General features: G+C 43.8%; 1 protein-coding gene and 1 non-coding gene across 3 annotated transcripts in view; one reads left to right on the top strand and one right to left on the bottom strand.

Annotated features, from left to right (window-relative positions):
* CLIC5 (chloride intracellular channel 5) overlaps nt 1-23,516 on the bottom strand; it is a 170,996-nt gene that overhangs the window by 94,314 nt on the left and 53,166 nt on the right. The window contains exon 1 of one of the 2 annotated variants that reach the window (XM_053603197.1): nt 14,793-15,177. The exons of the other annotated variant lie outside the window; for it this stretch is intronic. Coding sequence (XP_053459172.1) covers nt 14,793-14,855 — 63 coding nt within the window. The 5' untranslated portion in view covers nt 14,856-15,177. Of the gene's footprint in view, nt 1-14,792; nt 15,178-23,516 lie in introns of those variants that run through there. 2 annotated transcript variants of the gene reach the window in all.
* Nucleotides 17,409-17,514, top strand: LOC128595126 (U6 spliceosomal RNA). Its single transcript, XR_008382797.1, has one exon. It is a non-coding gene; the product is annotated as a U6 spliceosomal RNA (small nuclear RNA).

Below are 23,516 nucleotides of genomic sequence, written 5' to 3'. Positions count from 1 at the left end.
CCATGACACCCAGCTAGTTTTTCTATTTTTATTAGAGATGGGGTCTCCCTCTTGCTCAGGTTGGTCTCCAACTCCTGAGCTCAAGCAGTCCACCTGCCTCGGCTTCCCAGAGTTCTAGAATCACAGGAATGCACCACTGTGCCCGACCACTGACCTCGGTTTGAACTGTGCAGGTTCATATATGCAATGATTTTTTTTCTGCCTCTGCCACTCCGAGACAGCAAAACCAACCAACCAACCCTTCCTCTTTTCCCTCCTCCTCAGTCTACGATAAAACTGAGGCCAAGATCTTCAACATGAAGATGAAGATGAAGACCTTTCTGGTGATCCACTTCCACTTAAAGAATAGTAAATATAGTTTTTCTTATAATTTTCTTAATAACATTTTCTTTTCTCTATCTTACTTTAGTGTTAGAATATAGTATCTAATACCTATAACATAGAAAATATGTGTTAATTGACTGTTTATGTTATTGATAAGGCTTCTGGTCAATAGTAAGCTATAAGTAGTTAAGATTTTGGGAACTCAAAAGTTATACATGCATTTTTGACTGTGCAGAAGGTGGCACCCTTTACGCCCATTGTCTGAGGGTCAACTGTACATATACTACAGTATAACGTATTTATATGTGTAATAATAAAATAATGTTGCACCAGTCCTTTGGAGGAAACAGCCAGCATGAGGAGAGAATTCCTCTGATCTGGGACTTCAGAGGACCATGCTAAGTTGTTACGACCCTCTCTGTTCAAGTCCAGCTGACGCAGATCAGCACAAAGCCCTGGAGCAGAGGCCTGACATGGATGATCTTTGTCTTCCATCCCAGGCCTCTTTGTCCAGCTCCGTGTTGACCATCCTTCTGCCCAGGTCACAGGCCCTTCATCAGCAAGGTGCATCTGCCAACCCCTGCTTTCCCCTCCTTGGCTGGTGACTGTGCAATTCTGCACGCCAAAGTGTTCACCCCTGGGCGTTCCCACTGAGACCCGCTTATCTCCCCCTGTGGAATGAAACGTGCCTCGCCCTTGTTACAGCAATTCTTGGCACAAAGATGGAACATGCTTTCTGGAGAGCATTACGCCCAGATAAGCTTCTTATCATTTTTTGGAGTGACCTCAACTGAGAGAGGGACAGTTCACTGTTTGTCTCCAGCAGTTTCCTGAGGGAGGCCCACGCCCAGAGAAGCTCCTGGGGTCTCGATATGGGTGGAGAACCTGAGGTCCCTTCACCAAGACTCTTCCCTGGCAACAGGTGTATGGGGAGGAAGAGGTGGATGGCTTTCTCCCCTCCGCTGTCTGAGCGCTGCTGCACTTCCCTTCTCATGCCCCACCTTGAATGCAACTATAACCCCTTCCTGCCTATGCTGCAGAACTCTGCCTACTGCTTCTCCTGGCTTTGAGCTCCCATGGCCTTGGCCTTGCCTTCAGGTCATAGTCTTTCTGCTTGTCCAGGACAGCTGCCCTGCCCCTGTCCCCACCCCAGGTTGCAAATTTTTCCAGGGTCTAACTGTGTCCATGTTGTATGGCTCCTCATTCCCTACCAGACCCTGGGCCTGGCACCTGGCAGGGCTCAATAATCTGCCAGATGGAAAAGTGTATTTCAAGCACTTCAACCTTAACTTTGTAATCTTTAATTAAAAGATTTTGGAGTCAGTCAGACCTGGCTTTGTATCCCAACTTTGCCAACTTTCCATAGGATCCCAAGCAAAAGACTTAACCTTTGAGAACCCAGATTTCTCGACTGTAAAATATTCGCACTATGTCCACTTCATGGCATTGTCGTAAAGAATAGGTTATGGTAAAGGACAACCTCCAGCGCATAGGAGATGCTGGACAAACTCCATTTGTTACGATGCTCTCCCTGGTCTCGCTGCCTTTGACTGTGCCACGAGTCACAGAATGATTCAGGAAGGCTTAGCACAGCAAGCCTGGCACCCACAAGGCAAAGTGCAGCTGGTGGTTCCATTCTCTTCTTTTTCTTTTCTTTCTTTCTTTTTTTTTTTTTTTGTAGAGACAGAGTCTCACTTTATCAGCCTCAGTAGAGTGCTGTGGCGTCACACATCTCACAACAACCTCCATCTCCTGTGCTTAGGTGATTCTTTTGCCTCAGCCTCCCGAGTAGTAGCTGGTATTACAGGTGCCCGACACAATGCCCGGCTATTTTTTTTTTGTTGCAGTTCGGCCAGGGCCAGGTTTGAACCCATCACTCCGAGTACATGGGGCTGGCGCCCTACCCACTGAGCCACAGGCGCCGCCCCAGTGGCTCCATTCTCCACCCTGACTTCAGTCTGCTGTGTGGCGTTATCCTAGCCTCACCCATCTGGGCCTTGAGAAAGAACGAAACTCCTAGAATTCCATGAGGACTTGATGGAATCCACTGAATTCCACAGAACATTTGTTGAATTTATCATTATTTTCACCTTTATAGTGCCTTGACAATTTGCCTATAATTTTTTTAATTGTGTCACCCTACCACACATATCTGTAATGAGTCTAGTTCCTAGTAATGGAGGGAGAGCCAACTGGAATAAACATGAGCATTCTCTCAATTCAAGGGCTTCATCCTTGGAAAGATGAGTTTCACAGTTTACCCGAGAATCCTAATTGACATACCTAGGCCAATGGACACCTCTTGGGTAAGTTGGCCAAGGGATAAAGTCTGCTCTTGGTGATAACCCCTGCATTGTACAACATGGCTACTTTTCCATCACACCCTGACAATAGCATGCCCACCACCCCAATGGCACATGGTACTCCTGGTTTGTCTCCACCTGCTCCTCTGGTTCTCTTCCCTCTGCTTACTGACTTAATGATATAGTCTCAGCTAATGTGACAGCTCAGGCTACGGGCCCAGGGTTATAGCCCATCCAGAATAACATACTTATATTTTTAAAAGGATCTCCAGGGAACATTCCTTAGAACAAAGAGTTTGATTTGTCACTGTGGCAGAGAAGGGGGAACAAGATTATTTGGGAACAGTAGGTCTTTAGCTGGCTCTAATTCACCCTCTCTGGTAATTGCCCCACTTGCCTAGTGGAGGGATCTGACCTTGACCTTGAACTAGTCATTGTGACCAATGGAGAATTAAAGAAAGGAAAGCCTTGGTCATCCACTGTAGTTCACCACTGGAGCAAATGCCTCTTGATTCAGCCCAGCACTTTGTCTTGGGAGGGTCTGGGTGAAATGAAGCAGTAGGGAGCACAGATCCTCAGGCCAAGAATGGAACTGGAAGCCCGGCTTGACCATCACCTAATATGTGGACGTAGTGAGAGTGAGCCAATCTGAGCTTCAGTTTCCTCTTCTGTAAGTTGGGAATAATACCAGGAATTGATGTAAGTAAGACTTTAATAATAGCACATAGCCACTGCTCTTATCGTTCAGTTTCCAAACTGATTCTCTGATTTCTGAAAATGCAGAGACAGAGGTGGGATCTGAGAGGATTGGGAGTGGAGACTGGTGTCTCTATATCCTAGGCCACTTTGCTTCCCCTCAGTCTCTCCTAGCCTTTCCCCCCTCCTACTTCCTGACTCTTTCCCAACATTTTCCTCTCTAAGAACCTTATACTTTGGAGATAGCAATGAGCAGTTTTGCAAAACATACAAAATAAAAAACAAGCTCATGACTGTTTTATAATTCCATAGGCCATGGAGCAGATCCTAAGATCAAGGGTCACTATTTAAGACAATGGTGATGCTCTGTACTTTGGAATGACCTGAGAGCAGAAAAAGACCACTTATCTACCAAATTTCTGTCCCACATTTGAATGTCACAGTGCTTTAAATTTTCACCATTAGACTCACTCCTCTGGGTTCAGAATATCCCCATGGACCCTTGCTAGTGCTCCCCTAACTAATTACCTCTGGCATTAGTTAAATTACAGATGTCTGGAATATGCCTTCCCTGAAGACTCCGACTAGTACACTTGGGCCACCATCTGGAAAATGCCTCAGGTGGCTGTAATGATCACGAAAGGCTGGGAAACCCCACTCTGGCAGAGAGTGCTCAGGCCTGGAATCAGGAGCTCTAAGCTTGTGCAGAGCAACCCAGTATGCAGCCCCCTGACACATCACCTACTGTATGATGAGGATTAAATCCTTTCCTTTCTCAAAGGGTAAGAATGTGAAAAAAATGTTTCCAAAACTGTATGGACACATAAAGAATCACTGTTAAGGGAATATGAGAAATAAGGCTGGGAAAAGGAATGCAGGCCTACTTGGAGTATCTTCAATGTCGAGTAGAAGCAGTTGGGGGGCCAGTGTGATAAAATAATACTCTAGGAAGATTACATGGACAGGATTAAGCATGGTGGATAGGAGGCAAGAGAGGCAGCAGATGAGGTGCCAGCTTGGGGGACGTCATCCAAGATGATGGAGAGTGGGAAACACGGAAATGAATAACTTAGCTTCTATGGCAGAGATTGGCATTTTGTTTGTTCTCCAATCTGCTTCCCCTTCCTCCTGGGAGCACAGCTGGATGACACTTCCCAGTACCCCCTTACACCCAAGGACAGCCATAGCATTGAACTCTGGTGTAGGGAAAGAAGGCAGATGTGGTTTGGCGACTTCTGGGCAGGGACTATGCTGTCCTCTGCCTTTGGTCTTCCCCGTGCTGGCTAAATGCAGAGAGTACAGCAGAGGAGAGGGCAGCCTGGAAGGGTGGCAGCACCACAGGTGGAAGGCGCCTGGGCATGGAAGACTGTTCACCCAACACTGCGTTGAGCTCTCCCACGAACAAGCTGATGAGTAGCATTTCAGCAGCTGGCCTATGCTGACTAACATATGAACAGCACATGCTCACCTCCAAACAACAAAAACCATAGTTCACCAAAGGAGCTCATGTCTCTTACCTTATTTGACCCTCAAAATAGTCCTCACAGACAGATCAGACCCCTGTTATACTCAGAAAATACCTGAACAAGGAAGGGCCAAATAACTTGCTCCTCCTGGCTCCCCTCTCCCAGAGTCCTGTGGGGAGGCCCTGCCCAGGGCATCCCTCAAGACAAAATCTTGGCATCCCACAAGAAAAAATCTGAGATGTTGGTGATAAAGGGCCACAGATGGGCAGTTGCTCTGGTTACAGAGGCAAATTCCAAAAAACTGCAGGTCCTAGATTTTATGCTAAGACTATAAAATGCCACAGAAGCCAACTGTGAAAATGAATAAAAGGCAGGTGAGATGGTCCCTCCCATCACCTGCTGCATTCACTGGGCTGTCAGCAGTGGGAAGCAGAGACGTGCTTTAAGGGGCAAGGCCTTGCAATGAAATTAAGAAACCTCTATTTGTTGCCATGACAATCCCCCCAAAACTGTATTTTGAAGAGAGAGTAACTGGGACGTGGTTTTCACTACCTCTCTGTTCTAGCTAGTGGGTTTCTAGTTAGACACCATTCTTGCCCATTCTCCCCCCCTTCCCCTTTTGTGTTATTTCTCCCATCTAAGACTTATTTCTTTTTCCCTAACCATAAAATAATGATAAAAAGAAGTGAAAATACAAACTTCAGGTCCATAGAGTTTGCCATAGGGTGTAGGGTAACAAGCACCAAACTTCTACACACTGCAAAGATCTCCTACTTCAAAATGCCTCCCCACGGATGCCGCAGGGCCAGGTACACTGTGTTTAGACAATTAAGCACTTCCCTCTCTTTTAAACAGAATTTCTTCACAAGCAGGTTGGAGCACATGTAATCTTCTACATTGTAAATAAAAGTCCAGACTGCTCAGTTTGCCATCAGAGATGCTCCATGATATAGCCTGCTATGGTCTGAATATAGCCCTGCCCCTGCAAAAAAAAATCCATATGTTAAAACCTACTCCTCAAAGGGATGATATTATTAATAGAAGGTTGGGGAGGTGATTAGGTCGTAAGAGTGGAACTCTCACTTAACAGGATTAGAGCCCTTATAAGGGGGTAAAGAGACCAGCGTCTTCCCCAGCTGCCATGTGAGGCACTTGGAGAGGGTGCCATCCATGAGCCAAAAAGCAAACTTTCACTAGACATTAAATCTGCTGGAGCACCTTGAGCTTGAACTTCCCAGATATCAGAACTGTAAGAAATAAATGTCTGCTATTTATAAGTTACCTTGTAGTGGTATTTTGTCATAGCAGCCTGGACAGATTGGGACAGAGCCCTACCTTACATTTCCATCCACCTTCCCAACATCCCTTCATGCCCTCGTAGCCACAGCCAAGAACTCTGAGCTCTTCTGGGACACATCCTGACATTGCTTGCTTCCGAGCTGCTGTTCACGTCCTTCCCTTCACCCTTCAGGACATCACATTTCTTTCCTACCTCTGCTGGCTTCATCACCTTTGCTGACTCCTCATATGGGCATTTCTTAAAGCACAGTCCTTATTCTGTACTCCTTCTCCATGTTCCCTCCTCTGGGCAACTTATTCCTTCAACTAAGGAATTCTGCCCTAAGCAGAATTCAGGTGCACATCCCTAACCCTAATCACCCTCTGACCCTTAGTTCTGCCTCTTCAGCACCCTCATGTATATCTGCCCTTGACAAGCCTTTCATAACCAGATCATTTTCATTACCCTTCTTCATGGCCCTATTTCAATCACAGACTCATAGCTTTCAGTTAAGAGGAACCTTAAAGTTCAAGTCACCTATCTGCGCTCACTGGTCTATAACATCTTAGACAGCAATTGTCAAGCCCATCGATGATGTCATCATTCCAGTGTCATCATTAGTGGACACTAATTTCTCTGGGAGTGAGGGTACCACAAAATTTCTGAATCTTAGGCATTGGTCTCCCTCATATATAGTATTTGCACAGGCTTCTTCCCAGGCTGTGCACTAATTTTTTGTTCACATCATTATTCCATAGTATACTCTGCCTTTCAGCCTTAGTTGGGATTGGTCGGCCTCCCAATAGCAGGAGCACTGGAGAATGCACTGCTTGGCCTCTGCTTAGGGCTCTTTTTACTCTAGCATGGCCAGGGTCAATGCAGCCATAATGGCAATGGCAAAACAGTAACTACTCATGTTTTATTTCATTTCTCTTTTTATGTTTCTTAAGTCGATACAGCATGTATCCCAAAAAGTTGAGTTTTTTTTTTTTTTTTTTTTTTTTTTGGAGACAGAGTCTCACTATGTCACCCTTGGTAGAGTACTGTCGTGTTACAGCTCACAGCAACCTCACTCTCTTGGGCTTAAGTGATTCTCTTGCCTCAGCTTCCACAGTAGCTGGGACTACAGGCACCCATCACAATGCCCAGCTATTTCGTTGTTGTTGTTGTTGTTATTTTAGCCAGCCCGGGCTGGGTTTGAACCCACCAGCCTCTGTGTATGTGCCATAACCACTGAGCTATAAGCACCGAGCCATATTCCAAAACGTTAGATCATGAATTTATCTGATCGAGGTGATCAGACCAGATGACTTCTAGAAGTTTTTCCAAATTAGAAATTCTACAATTTTATGATTGTTGATAACTTTCCATAGCAAAGGAAACTTAGCCTTAAAGAAAATCGTATAACCAGTGTGCGGCAGCACAGGACCCAGATCAGGTCTTCTCACTTTGAGTTTCTTGGCTTTCCTACTACATCCTGCAACCCACCAGCTATGAACCTCTCTAAACATGCAGCAAATCAATCTCTCACCCTGTGGAGACACTTCTGATCACTTCCTCATTACTTATAAGGAAACAGAAACCGCTTGTCCCTCCCATTTGAGACCTCCTTCTGCTACTGTTGCTATACATTTTTTATCTTATTTTCAACTGGTGCCCTTCATATACTATTGCCTTCAGCCATCCTTATGGACCCATGCGCCCTGATCATCCTCGCCTCTACCCCTTTGGTGGATCCAACATGGTTGTCCACTCCTGGCCACTTCTTTGAATTCTGATCATTCTTTAAGGCACAAGCCAGGTCCTGTCTTCCTCCAAACTAGGCCTAGGGACCCCATCTAGGCCACACTGGTCCCTTCATCTTCAAGGCTTCACCTTCATGGCTTGATTCATTTCCTGTACTCATGTGGCATTGATGTTAATTTACATTTTTACTTACTCCTCAGCTGTACATTCAGAGACTGCAGGGACCCTATCTTCTTCTTTGATCTCTCCCACTCCCATTTCAGCTGTCACAGAGCCTTGCACAGAATAGGTGTTCCATAAACATTTTGATTGCCTTCAATCCCTTAACTCCTGAGTGCTGTATCTTACCAATATCTCTTTCATACCTAGCTTTTAAAATTATAAAATTACTCCTATATCACATTTTTAAAATTACAAAGGAAGAAAAGCAAATTACGAAAGAAAGGTCAAAGGCATTCCTTTCCTCCCTTTTCTGGTTTAGTTGAAGTTATTCTGGGTTGATGAATAAGCATGTTTGTTTGCCTTGACCTCCCCCACCCTGTGAATTGTGTGCCTCAAGTGGGGACAGGAATTCATCTTGCCCTTCTCATGTTCCACTGGGTAGTTCAGCCCTACTTACCTGTGCTCTGAGCCCCTAGTTCTCATCTGTAGGGAGCCTCAGAATCACCCCAGCATAGTTTTCTAGGGATAGAGATAACTGGGCCCCATCTACCCTCATAAATCAGACTCTCCGAGGACAGGGCCTGACCAGGTACATGTAAAAAAGGCAAGTGCAGTGACCTTTTCAGGCCGAGAACCGCCAGCCTTGCCACAAGCACTACAATGAATATGATGCCTGTGCCAGCAGAGCTGCAGGGCACTTCTAGAGGTTAGTAACTGTTTCTTTTTAACAGGAAGGATTCATTTCAATTCTGACAGCAATCTATCTTATATATCCTTAAAGAATTTCACATTTGAAAACAAGATACTTTCTGAAGGCACATGTGAGTTTCCAAAGTAGGTTGTCATACAGGGAGCCTTCAGAGACATTCCCCCAATTACTGGAGCTGACCCTCAGAAGGCAGGCAGGTTCAGATCTGAGAAGCTCTGGGTGGATAAGCCCCGTTCGGAACCACATCTTCAGGAAACTCACACTTAATCACTTTGCTTCTCCACTATTTCCAGTTCCTCCAGCCTTGACGACAAAGATAACCGAGGATGACTTCTTGGTAACAATTTTAATAGAGCCCAGATATTGAGAGCTTACTATGCATTTCCTATAATCCAGACAGTTAACACAGGTATGCATGTGTTGTACACATATATATACATTTTTTCTTTTTTGTTGCATTGACAGATTGCACCGTGGTGGAGTCAGGACATCCATCACTGAAGCGATGCAGGTTGTACCCACCCCACCACCTCCCATCGTCCACCCCCTCCTGTTTATATCCCATGAGGATACCTATGGCTATGCAGAGGTTGTTGGGGAAGGGGTGGGAAAATCTGCAAAGAGAACCAGAAGTCTTCTTGGAAACAAAGGATCTAGACTCCAGAGCTTTCTTTCTCACCCAAGAATCAAAGTTATAGTTATCATTTAGGCAACCCTCTAAGAATCTCCACAGGGCCAAGTCATGGGAAAGGGAATGAGGCCTGAAATAACATCCCCGGGGAGCTGGAGTGGGGGACCAGTGCACCAGCCACCAGGTGCCGTGGGCAAGCGGTTATGTAGGAACTCCCTGAGTAAGGGAGTGACTGATAAGAGGAACTGACTGCCCTTGGGCTTGAAAAACCCCACAATGGGTGAAGGATCTGCTTCGGCCTTGTGGTCAGGTCAACCACTTCACCTTCAATGGTGGCCTCTGGTGGCTCTGGCTTAAGGAGCAGCAGCCTGGTCAGAGGCAACCAGACCCAGTAATGGCTGCACTGCGTGTCAGCTGCCCTTGATCTGTGTCCTGGCTCTGGCAGTGAGACCGGACAGGTAGCACTGAGGTTCTGACTTCTTCTACATATCAAGGGAAGGAAGTCCCAGAGTCTTCACTTTCACTAATTGGGCTACATGTGGTCTGCAGAGGTGGCCTTATTTGTACCCCAGATTCACACACAGCCCAAGATCCTCACAACACCCACTCCGTGAAAGATGTACTGTCATTATTAGTACTGCACCAGTAGAAAACAAAAGCAAACAAGCAAAACACAACTGGGATCCAGAGAGGTCAAGCTGCCCACAAAAGCTGGTGAGCCACAACCGACCCCCAAAGTTTCACTCTTTCACTGCATCTCCAGCCAGCACTAATGTAGGCCCAGCCTGTGGCAACTCAGCAGGAGCAAAGAGTGAAAAGCTTTTGACCTAACTGACTTTTGACCAAACTGACAGACCCTTTGCCCTGGGTGGAGGGAGTTGCTTAATGTGGTAACTCGGAAAACCTAGTGAGCTCATGCAGAAGCAAGCCGCTCAAGGTGACTAGGCCATTCAGAGCAGCTCGGGCCACAAGATCTGATCCTGTCTGTTCTGGAAGTCAGATGACCCCACCATGGGTCGCTGCAACTTATTGCACCCTGCACCACTGTCAGAGCCTTTCAGGTCACTCAGTAAGTGAAACGACTAGTCATTTCCATTGGACAATTAGCAGGCCTCTGTTTTATTTCTCTGGCACTGAATTGATGATTATTTGACTAGACCGACCCCATGCACAGATTGTTCTGGAGTCCTGTGGAGAGGGCTTAATAGTCTGTCAGCATCTGTTAACTGAGCAGACTGGGTGCAGGCTCTCTATCAAAGCACTCCTGGCTGTGGTGCCCTGAGGCTGCTACAAGTCTGGACATCAACCAGCACGAGTGAGGCCACTTATTTCAGTTGTGGCAGAAGCTGCCTGCTATTGGACCCGGCTCCCTCTGATTATGACTCAGTAGCTCTCCACCAAGGCTACGCATTGAAGTCACACCTGGGGTGGGTGTAAAAATACCATTTCTGGGACCCACCTGCGGAGACACTGATGTCACTGTCCTGGGAAGTAACCTGGCATCAGGAGTTTTTAAATGATTTGAATGTGTAGCCAAAGTTGAGAGCCGCTGGTTTCTGTTGAAACTCCAGTTCCCGGATCAGGAGATTGTGATGGATTTGCCTGCTGCAGTCACTTCACTTTGGTAGCCTTCTATCTCAGGGGTCTGGAGCCAAGACTGGGTGTGGAGGAAGCAACACCAGCGGAGGAGGAATGTCTCCAGCTGACATACACAGCACATCCTGTGTTTGTCTTTTGAAATTGCTTTCTGTTTTGTGCTTTTACTTCCTTTCGCTCTTTCTTTCAATAAACCATGCTCACTGCCCTTATCAAGTCTCATTATAACCTGTCGTCCTGCCCTTGTGATCAAACTCCAAGCCACAGATGATCTCATTTATTCTCAAAATATCCCTGCAAGTGAGGAAGGAGCCAGCCTTTGTTCCCTACTACAAACCAGAGACGTGCAGATACAGAAAGATTCTATCTGCTGTGGAACTCATATCATTATGGAAGTCAATGTGTGGATAGCAATTTGAAATTTACAAAGTTCTTTCACCTATATGCTCTCTTGGAATCCTCACAGCAAATCTGTGCCTATGGTATTTTCATAACCATAGTGACCGCACATCCTTAATTGTCCACCAGATAATCCGGGTTATAGCTATTGTCCCAGCCTAATTATTAGTAACATCTATTTTTTACTTTCAGAAAGGTCTGGGTTAGAACAAGACATTATTATGGTCACTTTATTTCCAGCCACTCTCTTATTGAAGAGGGCTCACAGAAGTTAAATAATTTGTTCTGAGTCATTTAGACTCTTCTAGTCAATTAGAGGCCGAAGCAAGACCTGAACTCAAGCCCTGTGTCTCGAAATATCCCCTCCCACACACAGGTATTATAGAACATTAGAATCAGAGCTGATCTAATCTAACCTTCTTATTAATGAAGGTTAGATGAAGAAGCTGTGGGGAAATGATCTCTTCAAAGTCACTGTTAGAATGTTTCTTGGAAGGGAAAGACTTAGTGTGCGTAGCAGAAATGGAGGTAGTTAATCTCCTTAATAGCATTTTATGAACAGATTAATAAATTATAAATAACTGTCATCGAGGATGGCACCTGAGAGCCTAACTTGGCAAAATAAAGTACCAGGCCTAATATATAGGTCTTTGGAAAAGAGCAAGAATTTTGAGTCTAAATACTGCTAGATTTGAGGACTGGATCTGCTATTTGCTATCTACCTCTGAGCATTTCATATACGCTCTCTGAGCACATGAGTTGTACAAGCATAAAACGGGGCTAATCACCCATTGTTCTCAGTTCCCTGGACTGTTGCAAGAGCAAACTGCTCATCAAGTGCTCTGACAGCACCTAGTCTCATGAGGGCCCTGTGAGTCAGGTTTATAAGTTTTCTTTATCTTTTACATGAGTGAAACATGCCTCATGAACAAGGTTGCTAAGGATCAAATGAAATAATGTATTTGAACATACTTCATAAGTCCCAAAATGTTGCCATTTCTTCTTATTATTACCATTATCAGCATTAGTAGTAACAGATAACGACTATTAATTGACACAGGAGAGAAATACATGTCCTCTAACCCTACTGGGTGACTGAGATTTAGAATGGTAGACCCAGTGGGTAGGCCAGGTTGGGGGGTCTTTGATTTCAAGGGGCCACTGAAAATGACCAACATCAACATTGCCTGGGTAGGGCCTGTCCTGCCTGGGAAGCTTCATGGAAACCAACCCACCCTGCCCTATAGAAAAAAAGCACCTGTTCCCTGACACCATCAACAAGAAGACTTTTCTTTATGTAAGAATCATATAGCCCAGAGAAACTTCAAACTTTGGAAAAGTTTGCATCTATAAATGAGGACATTTCTTCCCTCAAATGACAGACTCTGGGCAGAATCTTTGTTTCACAGTATTTCAAGCCTTTACATGTCCCAATAAAAAATAACAACTAACCAGAAACTCAAAAATTATGTGTGTGTTGGGGGGGGGGTCAAAACATCTTTCCTATCTGATTTTGTGATTTTTTTTGTCCTCCCATCAATCTGGTTTCTGAGCTGGCCGTGAAGCCTGCCTGGTCTCATGGGTTGCTTTCCTTTAGGGAAAAAACCAAATGCCGGCAAAGGCGTTTTAGAATTCTTTAAAAGTCACTAGGGCACTGGGAGCTGTGCAGTGTGTTTTTTATACAAATGGAGAAAATCTCCAAAGCTGCCAAGAAGAAATTGCAAAGGTGCAGGTAGAATTGGTCTCCATACCTAATAGTGGGGCAAAGGGCTCCTTTGGCTCTTAAGGACCAATTTGTGTTTCAAATATCTTTCAGGAACTTGACACCTTGAAACTACCAACTCCCAGGGAATCTGAGTAAGTTCTAGAATAGCTTTCTACAAGGAGGGCAGCAAAACTCACAGCTTTGTTAATGCTCTCCTTATTCTCTCCCTAGATTGCAAGCCTGGCTGTTGGGGTTCCAGCACCCCCTTACTGCACAGTCTAATACTACCCAGCCTCACAGGGGATGATGTGACCTCTTTTACTACCTGGGTCGGCCAGAGGACCTAATAATCCCCCGCTGGCGGCTTGGGGGGTGGGGTGGAGGAGTAAAGGAAAGAGTATCCCAGAAACCAAATGAGGGCAAGGGGCCTCCACAGTGGGCAGAGAACAGGCTAAAGAAAGCCAGTGTCTCTAAATGTCAGAAGTAATTCTGAAAAATAAACACAAAGAATGTAAAACCCAGCAGAAGAAATTCAACCAACCTTTGTGGTAGGCTGGGACAACTGAGGCAGATCACTTACCAAGTATAAAATGAGTCACAATTGACTTTATATGTTTTACGAGTCAAAAGGCACCAAAGATCATCCGTTGTTATCAAGGTTTATTTAATTAGCTTGTAGCTAAGGATTTTTTGGGCAAAGTAACATCTTTCCCAGGGAATATTTATGCCCTTTAAATTCAGCCAGGGGTCTCTTCCCTTCTGAGCTATCTGCACGTTCCTGGGGGCTGCATTTCCAGGTTTTTTCTCCTTTGTGAAGGGTCTGGTGCTGAGGCAGCCTGTGGACTCCCCTCCCCCACGTCCTGGCGATTCTTTCTTCTGGGCCCTAGAGGCTTCTCTTCTGCGCCTCAGGTTTCCCGGCTTCTGCAGCATCGGCACCCAAGACTGATCAAATGTTTCTTTCTTCTTACACCAGCAGACTGAGAAAGGCTGCTGCAGCCTCCATCCTTTCTCTTACAGGTTGCAAACGAAATACAGCAGCTCTGATGTTAGGCTGTTTCTGCCCAGGAAGAAAGGCGACTTAATTTAATTTTGCACTGTGTACCTTCGTCCGGGTCTGCCTCGGGTTGACCCGGAGGTCTCCCTATTACTAAACCCTCTGCGTTTCCTTGACACTACCCTGTGTAATCATGATAATGACAATAATAGATAATAACATCGGTCCAGGAATGGGGTGTTTACCGCTTTGCAAGTTACGAAGCAAGAAAATACCTTTGTTTCCTTTTATTTTAGCAGCTCTGAGAAGAAGGGGGATTTTAAGAAACGTTATTTTTGCTTTGCCAAAGATAATTGCATCAGTGTGGTTTTCTTCTCTCTCTATCTCTCACCCCTGCCACTCCTCCCATTTTAGAAGAAAGGTTCGCGGGTCCAGTGAGATTCTTGTCTTGTCCATATACCTGGAGATGTCCTCAGGGCCTGCCCAAATCGCTCTCGCGACGGGCTGCGGACTGACAGCGGTGACCGCCAGTCCTATGGCGGGTTTGACAAACTGGGGGACAGCTCTCCAAGAAGACAGCCACCTGCCACATTGTAACTCACTCCATTCTGCCCCGGAACCCAAAGCGAGATGCTGGCCCGTGGACAGGCCGTGCAGGGGACCACGAGGGCCTGGGGAGGGTCCGGAGTCCCGGCGCGATCCCGCCCCGGCACTTGAGCCCGAGCCGACCGGACCTCGGCTTCAGGCGCTGCAGGTGCGGCGGCAGCCGGACTCTGACCTACCTTCACGAAGAGCTCGATCTCGGGGTCCCTGTCGTCCCCGTTAGCTGTCGCCGAGTCTGTCATGCCGTTGGCGCCCAGGGCCACCGTCCCAGGCCGGGGAGGCGCCACCTCTGCAGCGCCCAGCCCAGCGCTGCTCCTCTTCAGGGAGGTGTTTAATTTTTTTTTTTTTCAAATCATGTATTTCTCTACCTGGGTCAATGCAGTCTGAGAGATCAGTGTCCAAGGTGATCACACCACAAGGAGCGAAGCCGGGAGCGAGTAGGGACAAGGCGAGAGACGGGTGAAGGGATGACTACAGGTCCTGGGAGCAACAAGTGCCGGGCTGCCGGGAGGTGTCACAGGATCCGGGACTGTCAGCGATCCCGCAGCCGCGGCCAACGCGCCCAAAATAGCCGGCGGCTGCGGGGCGGGGTTAGCTCGGGCGGGGACGCGGGCGGGGTGGGGGGGACACCCCGGGACTCGGGCCCCCGCCCCGCGACCCCGCTGGGTTGGAGGAGGGGACAGAGCTGGCGCAGCCACCTAAGCCGAGAGGACGTCCTGGAGGGGGACGCAGAGGGGAGGCAGTGGGAGGCGAGGGGAAGGGACGGAGAGAGAAGGCTTTCAAGGCTTCCGTTTCTTTAATGAAGCGTTAGCTCCAAGTTACTCTGCTACCAGCGTTACCCGCCCCGCTTAGAGAAACTCTTCCTGGTTTAGGAAAACTCAGAACCGGGAGGGAAGTGGGGAGAGGGGGGCACCCAGAGAACCGGGCCTTTGCCATCCGCGCGCGCAGCCGGGGAGGACGGTGCTGGGGCGGCGCGGGCTGAGCCAACCGGGTCAGGTGCGCCGGGCCAAAGATCCCTTCCAACCTTCTTTCTTTTTTTCCTTCCCCTTTCTTTCATTTTCTTTCTTTCCTATTCTTATTTCCTTTCTGTTCCTCTTCTTGTTTTTTGGTGAAGTAGGATACACAGACAGAAAAAGTGCCCAGATCACAGATGTGTAGTCAAATCGATTTTCCGCAATCTGAACCCTCCGGTGTAACCAGTGACGGGTGAAGAAACGCGTTGTTGGCAACACCCCCGCAACTATTCCTGCTGCTCACTGCTCTCCACTTCTCCTTCCCCCACCCTCTTCCCCACCAAGACAACCTTTATCCTAACTTGTGACAGCACAGTGTAGTTTCGCCTGGAATTTGGGTATCTGGTTTCTTTTGTTCTTCAGTGTTGGTGAAATTCATCCATTATCTATTTTCGCAGGCTCAATGTACTTATCCATCCTTCTGTTGACAAACACTGGCATAGTTTCCAGTTAATGATAACCAGACAGAATTCTACTATAAATAGTCTACCTATATTCTACCTATGAAACGTCCTTTGGTTAGCTCCATGAACACTTTTCTCTAGGGCACATACACTTAGGATTGGAGTTGCTGAGTTGTAGAGTGTCAGAATGTTTTTCCTGAGCAAATATTGCCATATGGTTTTCTAAGGTGCTAGTGCCAATATACATTCTCACCCTTCATTTTTTTTACTAATCCTTTTGCGCCTAGAACCTGACTGAAAGCAGTCACAACTTGCAACCCTCTGGGTTTATTATAGCTTACTCAAGGTGAGGTTTAATTGGTCTCTTCCTCCTTGGTTTCAGGCTTACATCACCGAATCCTTGAGAGAAACAGTCACCTTCACAGCAGTACATTCAGAGCCAGTGATTACACACTCCAGGGACAGACCAAGGTTCCTGAGGGAGACGGGGCTTCACTGCCTCATGCACAGACTCATCACTTCCCTGCACTGGAGAGTGGGCAGGATTTTTAATAGCAATGTGGCAGAAGTAAACAATATCACATGCATAAAGTGACTTTGAGGGTTTTTTAATGAAAAAATGTTTTACACATGTTAGCCTAATTTTGGACTATGTTCTAAACAATGTGTGATATGACCTCTCTTTCCTTAATTCCATACCTGGCAGGGCTAATTTTCATTTATCGTCTCAAAAATCTCTGCTGCTTATTGGAAAATGGAACATTTCTGTTTAAATCACAATTTCTAGAATATCTCCCATTTGGATATCCCTCGGATAACTGATAGTTTTTATATTATAAACCTTGAAATTGTAAAAAAAAAAAATGTCTTCCTTGGTCATAAACTGTTTCTATGCATTTTTCCAGTTTTTAATTCCATATTATGCCATAATTCGAGGTGAGAGGACTTCATTTTGTGTGCTTTAATGTCAAAGCATAAATGGTTAGCATTAATTTTAGCTTTGATCAGAGAAAAACATTTCAACCCATAGTTTTTTGTTTTTATTTTTTTTGTTTGTTTGTGTGTGTATGTGTGTGTGTTATGAGACAGAGCCTCAAGCTGTCTCCCTGGGTGGAGTGCTGTGGCATCAAGCAATTCTCCTGCCTTCACCTCCCAAGTAGCTGGGACTACAGGTGCCTGCCACAATGCCTGACTATTTTTTGGTTGCAGCCATCATTGTTGTTTAGCCGGCCCAGGCTGGATTCGAACCTGCCAGCTCAGGTGTATGTGGCTGGTGCCTTAGCCGCTTGAGCCACAGGCGCTGAACCTCAACCCATAGCTTTACCAACTTGGAGCAAGTTTCAAATAAATCATTACCAGGAAAGACTTTAAAACCTAATTGTTCACATTGGCAGCATAAACACTAAAACTAGAACCATACAGGAAAATTAGCATGGCCACAATGAAAGGATAACACACAAATCTCTGTAATATTCATATTTTTGAATGACTAGCGAAAGCAAAAATTCTATCTGATAGGATTTTTTTATATTTTTAAACTTAATAATACGCCAACTGCAATATAGAGGGCTAAAGGGTAAAGAGACATATCTAGTGGTAAGATTTATATATTTTACTTAAAGTGGTATAGACTATTAACTCTAAGTAGAATGAGAAGAATTAGGTATGTATATTGTAACTCCTAAAGAAACAACTAAGTTATACAAAGAGACATACTAAAAAAGCTAATAAATAAGTTCAAATGGAACAGCAAGAAATATTCAAATAATCTAAAAGACAGGAAAAGTGGGGGAAGGAAACAAATAGAAAACTAATAATAAAATGGTAGCCATAAACACAATATATCAGTACTTGAACTAAATATAAATGGTCTAAACACATCAATTAAATGCTGGAGATTGTTGCATTGGATTAAAAAAACCCAAGATCCAACTATATGCTGTCACAGAATTTACCTCAAACACAATGATACTGATAAATTGAACTAAAAAGATAGGAAAGCTAACCTTGTAATGCAAACACTAATTTAAAAAAGTTATTGAGTGTATTAATATCAGACAAAATAGACTTAAGAATAAGGAAATTATTGGAGATAAAGATGGATATAATAAAACAGACAGCTCACTAAGAAGATATAACAAGCTTAAATGTGTATATAAGCTAATAAGAGAGCTTCAATGTAGATGAAGCAAAAGCTAATGGAACTGAAAGGAGAAAAAGACAAATACATAATTATAGTTAGAGACTTTAGCTCTCCTTTCTTAGTAATTGATAGCACAGGTAGACAAAAAATCAACAAGAATATAAGACCTAAACAACACTATCAATCAACTCAACCTATTTAATGTCTATGAATATCTCACCCAAACAACGAAATATGTATTATTTTCACGTGTACATAAAACATTCACCAAAATAAACCATATTCCGGGTTACAGAAGAAAACTTTAAGTTTAAAAGAATGAAATCATACAAAGTATGTTCTCTGACCAGAATGGAATTAATTAGATCAATAACAGACTGATATCCAGAAAGCCTCTAAATACTTAACAAATTTACAAACACACTTCAAGAAATTTATTAATCAACAAGGAAATCTCAAGGACTATTAGAAAATATTTTGAACTGAATACAAAAGAATGTATAACTTGTGAAAATTTGTGTGATGCCACTAAAGCCATGTCTAAAGAGAAATTTAAATGTGAAACACTTATTTTAGAATAAAAAGGTTTCAAATCAATAATCTAAGCTTCCACATTAGGGAACTAGAGAGAACAGCCAGCTAAACCCAAGGCAAGCAGAAAGAATAAAATAATAAATGTAACAAGTAAAATCAGTGAAATTGAAAAGATAAAACAATGGAGAAAAATCAATACTGTTAGAAGCTAGTTTTATAAAGTATTATAAAATTGATAAACTTTTAGCTAGATTTATCAAGAGAAAAAGAGAAAAGATATATGTTACCAATAGGTTACCACTACAAATTTCACAGGTACAAAAAAATTAAAGGAATACTACAAACAACACTTACACGTAAATGAGACCCTTAAATAAAATGAGCCAAATCTTGGAAGGCACAAACTAACAAAACTCACTCAAGAAGAAAAAGGAGAGAACCTGAATAGTTCTATGTCTGTTAAAGATACTAAATTCATAGTTGAAAACCATCCAAAAAAAAAAAAAAGAAAACTCCAGGCCTAGACATCTTCATTGATGAAGTCTACCAAACATTTAAAAAAAAAAAAATAACATCAATTCTGTATAATCTCTTTTAAAAATGAGAAGAGGAAGAAACAAAGGACTTGTATGCAGAAATTGCAAGGAATTTTTACAACCCCCAAATAAAAAAAAAAAAAAATAGGCAAAATATCTAAACAGAAAACTTTATAAGGAAGACCTACTAATGGCACAAAGTCCATGAAAATATTCTTAACATTCTTCAGTAGAGAAATGCAAATGAAGAATGAGTATAAATGTATGTATATTTATACATATATGTGTGTGTGCATATACCTGTACCATAAACATATTAGAATGGCTAACGCATGCACTCATGAAAATTCCACGTGCTGGCAAGAATGCAGAGCCGCTAGGACTCTCATACATTGTTGGTAGGAATGCAAACTTGTACAATCATTTTGGACAAAATGATTGGTATTTTCCTAAAAAATGAAATATAGACTGTACATATGGCCCAGTTACCATCTTCTGGGTATTATCTTAGGGAAAACTTATGTTCACACGAAAACTTGGTACATAAATGTTTACAGCATTATTATTCATAATTGCCCTCAACTGGAAACAACCCAAATGTCCCACAGTGGGTAAATAAAATGTAATACACTCCTACGTTGATATGCCACTTAGCAGTAAAAAGGAATGAACCATTGATAGTGCAAAACATAGATAAATCTATGCATCCTGTTTGTGGTGGTGGTTACACACATTTCTGGATGTGTTGAAACGTGAAGAGCTGCATAGCAAAAGAGGGAATTGTCTGTATGTAGTTTTAAAAGTGCTCAGAATGCTTAAATAATTTCTTCAGGTCTTTTCTTCAGGTTCCTAAAATCAGATCTCATCTTACCATCAACTGCAAAGACAGAAAACAAATCTCTGTTCCTTTAGACCCAGTGTTCCTAATTAAGCCAATAAAATAGAACAAAGCTTCATTAGAATAAACACAAAACAAAGTAAAATAAGCATATGTAGGCTGTGTGTGTGTGTGTGTCGGTGTGTGTGTGAGATGAAAGGTGAAGTACACTAAAGTAACGATGGTGCTTATGTGGAGATTTTCCAGAAATGGTGGCTCTGCCCAGTACCAGAGCACATTAGTTACAAGTCCCAACTTTTATGTACCGAATAGCATCTAGTGGAAGCCACTCATTTTGCCCCAGAGGAGTAACTATTTCTATGATAGTTAAACCAGGTTGTTCCCCCTTACATTCTCTACAGAGGATCTCTCAGACAATCTCCAGGACCTACGGTTTGAGCTTGAAGATTTTGATGACACCAGGTACACCTCCCTCTGTGGGAGGACCAACTGGGTGTAGATGGAGGTGAGTCCTGGAGGGATCATACCTACATGAGGTCCCGGATGAAGCTGTGAGAAAGATGGACGTGAGAATGGTGGTAGTTCTGTCTATTCCTTATATACTAAGGTGCCCTTGGGCGAACCCAACATTACCAGACATCTTTGTTCCCACAGCAGTCCTACTGGTGCTTAGCAAAGGGAAAGGCCTGGCAGTGAGCTAGACTGAAGCCCAGAGCCCCGGCCAACAATCTTTGCTCCTTCATGCTACTGATCCACCCATTACTCATTCCTCCAACCAGAGTTTTGGGGTGTCTAATATATGCCAGACACTGCTCGTGCACTTTCCAGAACTCTCTGACAGCATGCACATCACCTTCTGATGGTGAGTAGCCTTTGTCCCTGCATTATTCCCTCATAGATTCAGTTATGTCTTTCCCAGAAGAGTGAAAGCTTCCTGAGGACAGAAATCCAGTTATGTGCTTCTGTTACATGACTCACAGACTGTAACAGTCTCCTGCTATACACTCATAAGCTAACTGATAATAAGCCAAGTACAGAGTACATGCTCAATAAATGCTTTTTGGTGGAATCAATGGATGAATAACTGACATCTCATTTATTTGCAGCCTCCTCTTTTTGGGATTTTGTTCTTATATCAGTGAAATGGACATTACAGTGTGGAGTATTTATACAGACCCTAATTCTGAACTAAAACATATGAAAAGGTTATGTCATGATAATAACAATAGTTAACATTTACTAGGAACCCACCATGTGCTGGGAGCTCTGGGTCCCTTATTCTCTCACATCATCTCCATAAGAACCTGATGAGGCAGAACCTGATTTACTGCTCTGGTGATCGTCCTCACTGAATGACCAAGCTCCTACTTTAGGTCTTGGCAAGATCACATAAAAAAATACAAATATTACAGAAGTGCATTAAAAAAAAACTTGGACAGATTCTAAGGTAAATATGTGTAGAAAATTCAAAAAAAGCCCCATAACTGGGCGGCGCCTGTGGCTCAGTGAGTAGGGTGCCAGCCCCATATGCCGAGGGTGGCGGGTTCAAACCCAGCTCCGGCCAAACTGCAACAAAAAAGTAGTCGGGCGTTGTGGCGGGCGCCTGTAGTCCCAGCTACTCGGGAGGCTGAGGCAAGAGAATCACATAAGCCCAAGAGCTGGAGGTTGCTGTGAGCTGTGTGATGCCACGGCACTCTACCGAGGGCAGTAAAGTGAGACTCTGTCTCTACAAAAAAAAAAAAAAGAATTAAAAAGCCCCATAACTATTGACTAGTATTACTCTGATCTACACTTCTGATTTTCTTTTTCTGGCCAACAAGCCCATCTCACCAATTGATGAGAAATGATCTTTAATAACTCAAAAAGGGCATCGTGTTAAACAGAGCCCTTGGGGGAGAAGCAAAGTGGGAATGTTGGGAATAGGAAGCTAGTGTCTACACCGGTGGGAGAAGAACGCAGAATGTTTTGAGGGAAGTGAGCACATGCCATGGCTGGCTCCGAAAGGACATGAAAACAGTTTTTATAATCGTTAATAACTGGAATCCATTTGCCCTTTTGCTAACGGGTCTCCCAGTTTTCCTTAGGGATCTACCCTTTCTCCATTTACAGTTCACTAGGTTTAAGCAGCACTTCAGGGTGGGCAGGTGACTCGTGTTAGCCACTCAGAGCACTGCAAACTCTGGTCACAGCAATTGGTCCAAAATGGACACATAATCAGTTTGGATTCAATGATTTAAAACACCGTGACTTTTGTCAGAAATGTGTTTAAGAGACCATTTTTCCTTCTCCCGGACTTATAGAGAAACTAGGACATGATACTAGTACTGTTCATATAATGCTATCCCACCACCGCTTAGAGCTTGACTGAGAGTACAGCCAACAGAGAAAAAAACAAGCGCCAAAATATGGAGAGAGGAATCCCCAATTTGATGTGCTACATGAGTGACTAAGTCTTTTGGTGCCTAAAACTTGATACCCCTGGAATTTCCTGTCCGAATGGTCAGTAAAATCTTCATTTGGCTCAGACCATCTTGAGTTGGATTGTTTTATATTTGCAAGTGGAAATTTATATCCTTGTCATTTAGAACTTACATTGAGGGTAATGAGCAAGAGATTGTCCATCTGATAGAAAGAAGACCTCAGGGATATTCTAAGGTGGACATGAGTCAATGAAACAGTGATACACTTTAAACTGAGGCCACATCCTGTGGCGAATAAAAGGTGTTATTTGTAGAGCTCCAGATCTTCATAAAAACACTGTATATTTCCTGCAGGCTCTTGGGCTATGATACATAATGTAATTAACTTACAGAAAATAGACAAAATTTCATCGAATTCCATATATCCAGGCTATATGCATGGATTTAAGGTTATCAAAGCTAGCTACAGAACGGAATAATACAAATCCTAAAACAATGTCTCCATGAATTAATATTTTTCAACAGAAAGAATGTCTTATGGTATGTGATATGTATAAAATATCACTTAGATATTTTATCTAAGTGAGTCTATGTTTAAAAAACATTGCAGGTATGTGTATATATTTAAAAAGCACTAGATGAAGATCCAGAAATTCCAAATTCAAAGCTTTCTAATCCTGTAATCTGGTCATCCAGTCTCTGTGAGCCTTAGTTCCTTTATCTGTACAATGGGAATAATGGTACTTTCCCTGAAGTTTGTGTAAATTTAAGTAATATTATTTATGCCTATGTATAATGCACTCAATACAGTGATTGATCCATAAAAAAGGAATGAAAGTAGCTCAGCAGCTAGGGCGCCAGCCACATACACTGGAGCTGGTGGGTTTGAACCCAGCCTGGGCCTGCCAAACGACAATGACAACTACAACAAAAAAATAGCCAGGCATTGTGGCGGGCGCCTGTAGTCCCAGCTCCTTGGGAGGCTGAGGCAAGAGAATCGCTTAAGCCCAAGAGT

This window comes from Nycticebus coucang, chromosome 9 (genome assembly GCF_027406575.1).
Source record: "Nycticebus coucang isolate mNycCou1 chromosome 9, mNycCou1.pri, whole genome shotgun sequence".
NCBI classification, from domain to species: Eukaryota; Metazoa; Chordata; class Mammalia; order Primates; family Lorisidae; genus Nycticebus; species Nycticebus coucang.
Note: the sequence above shows the minus strand (reverse complement) of the source record. Positions and strands in the feature narration are given on the sequence as shown.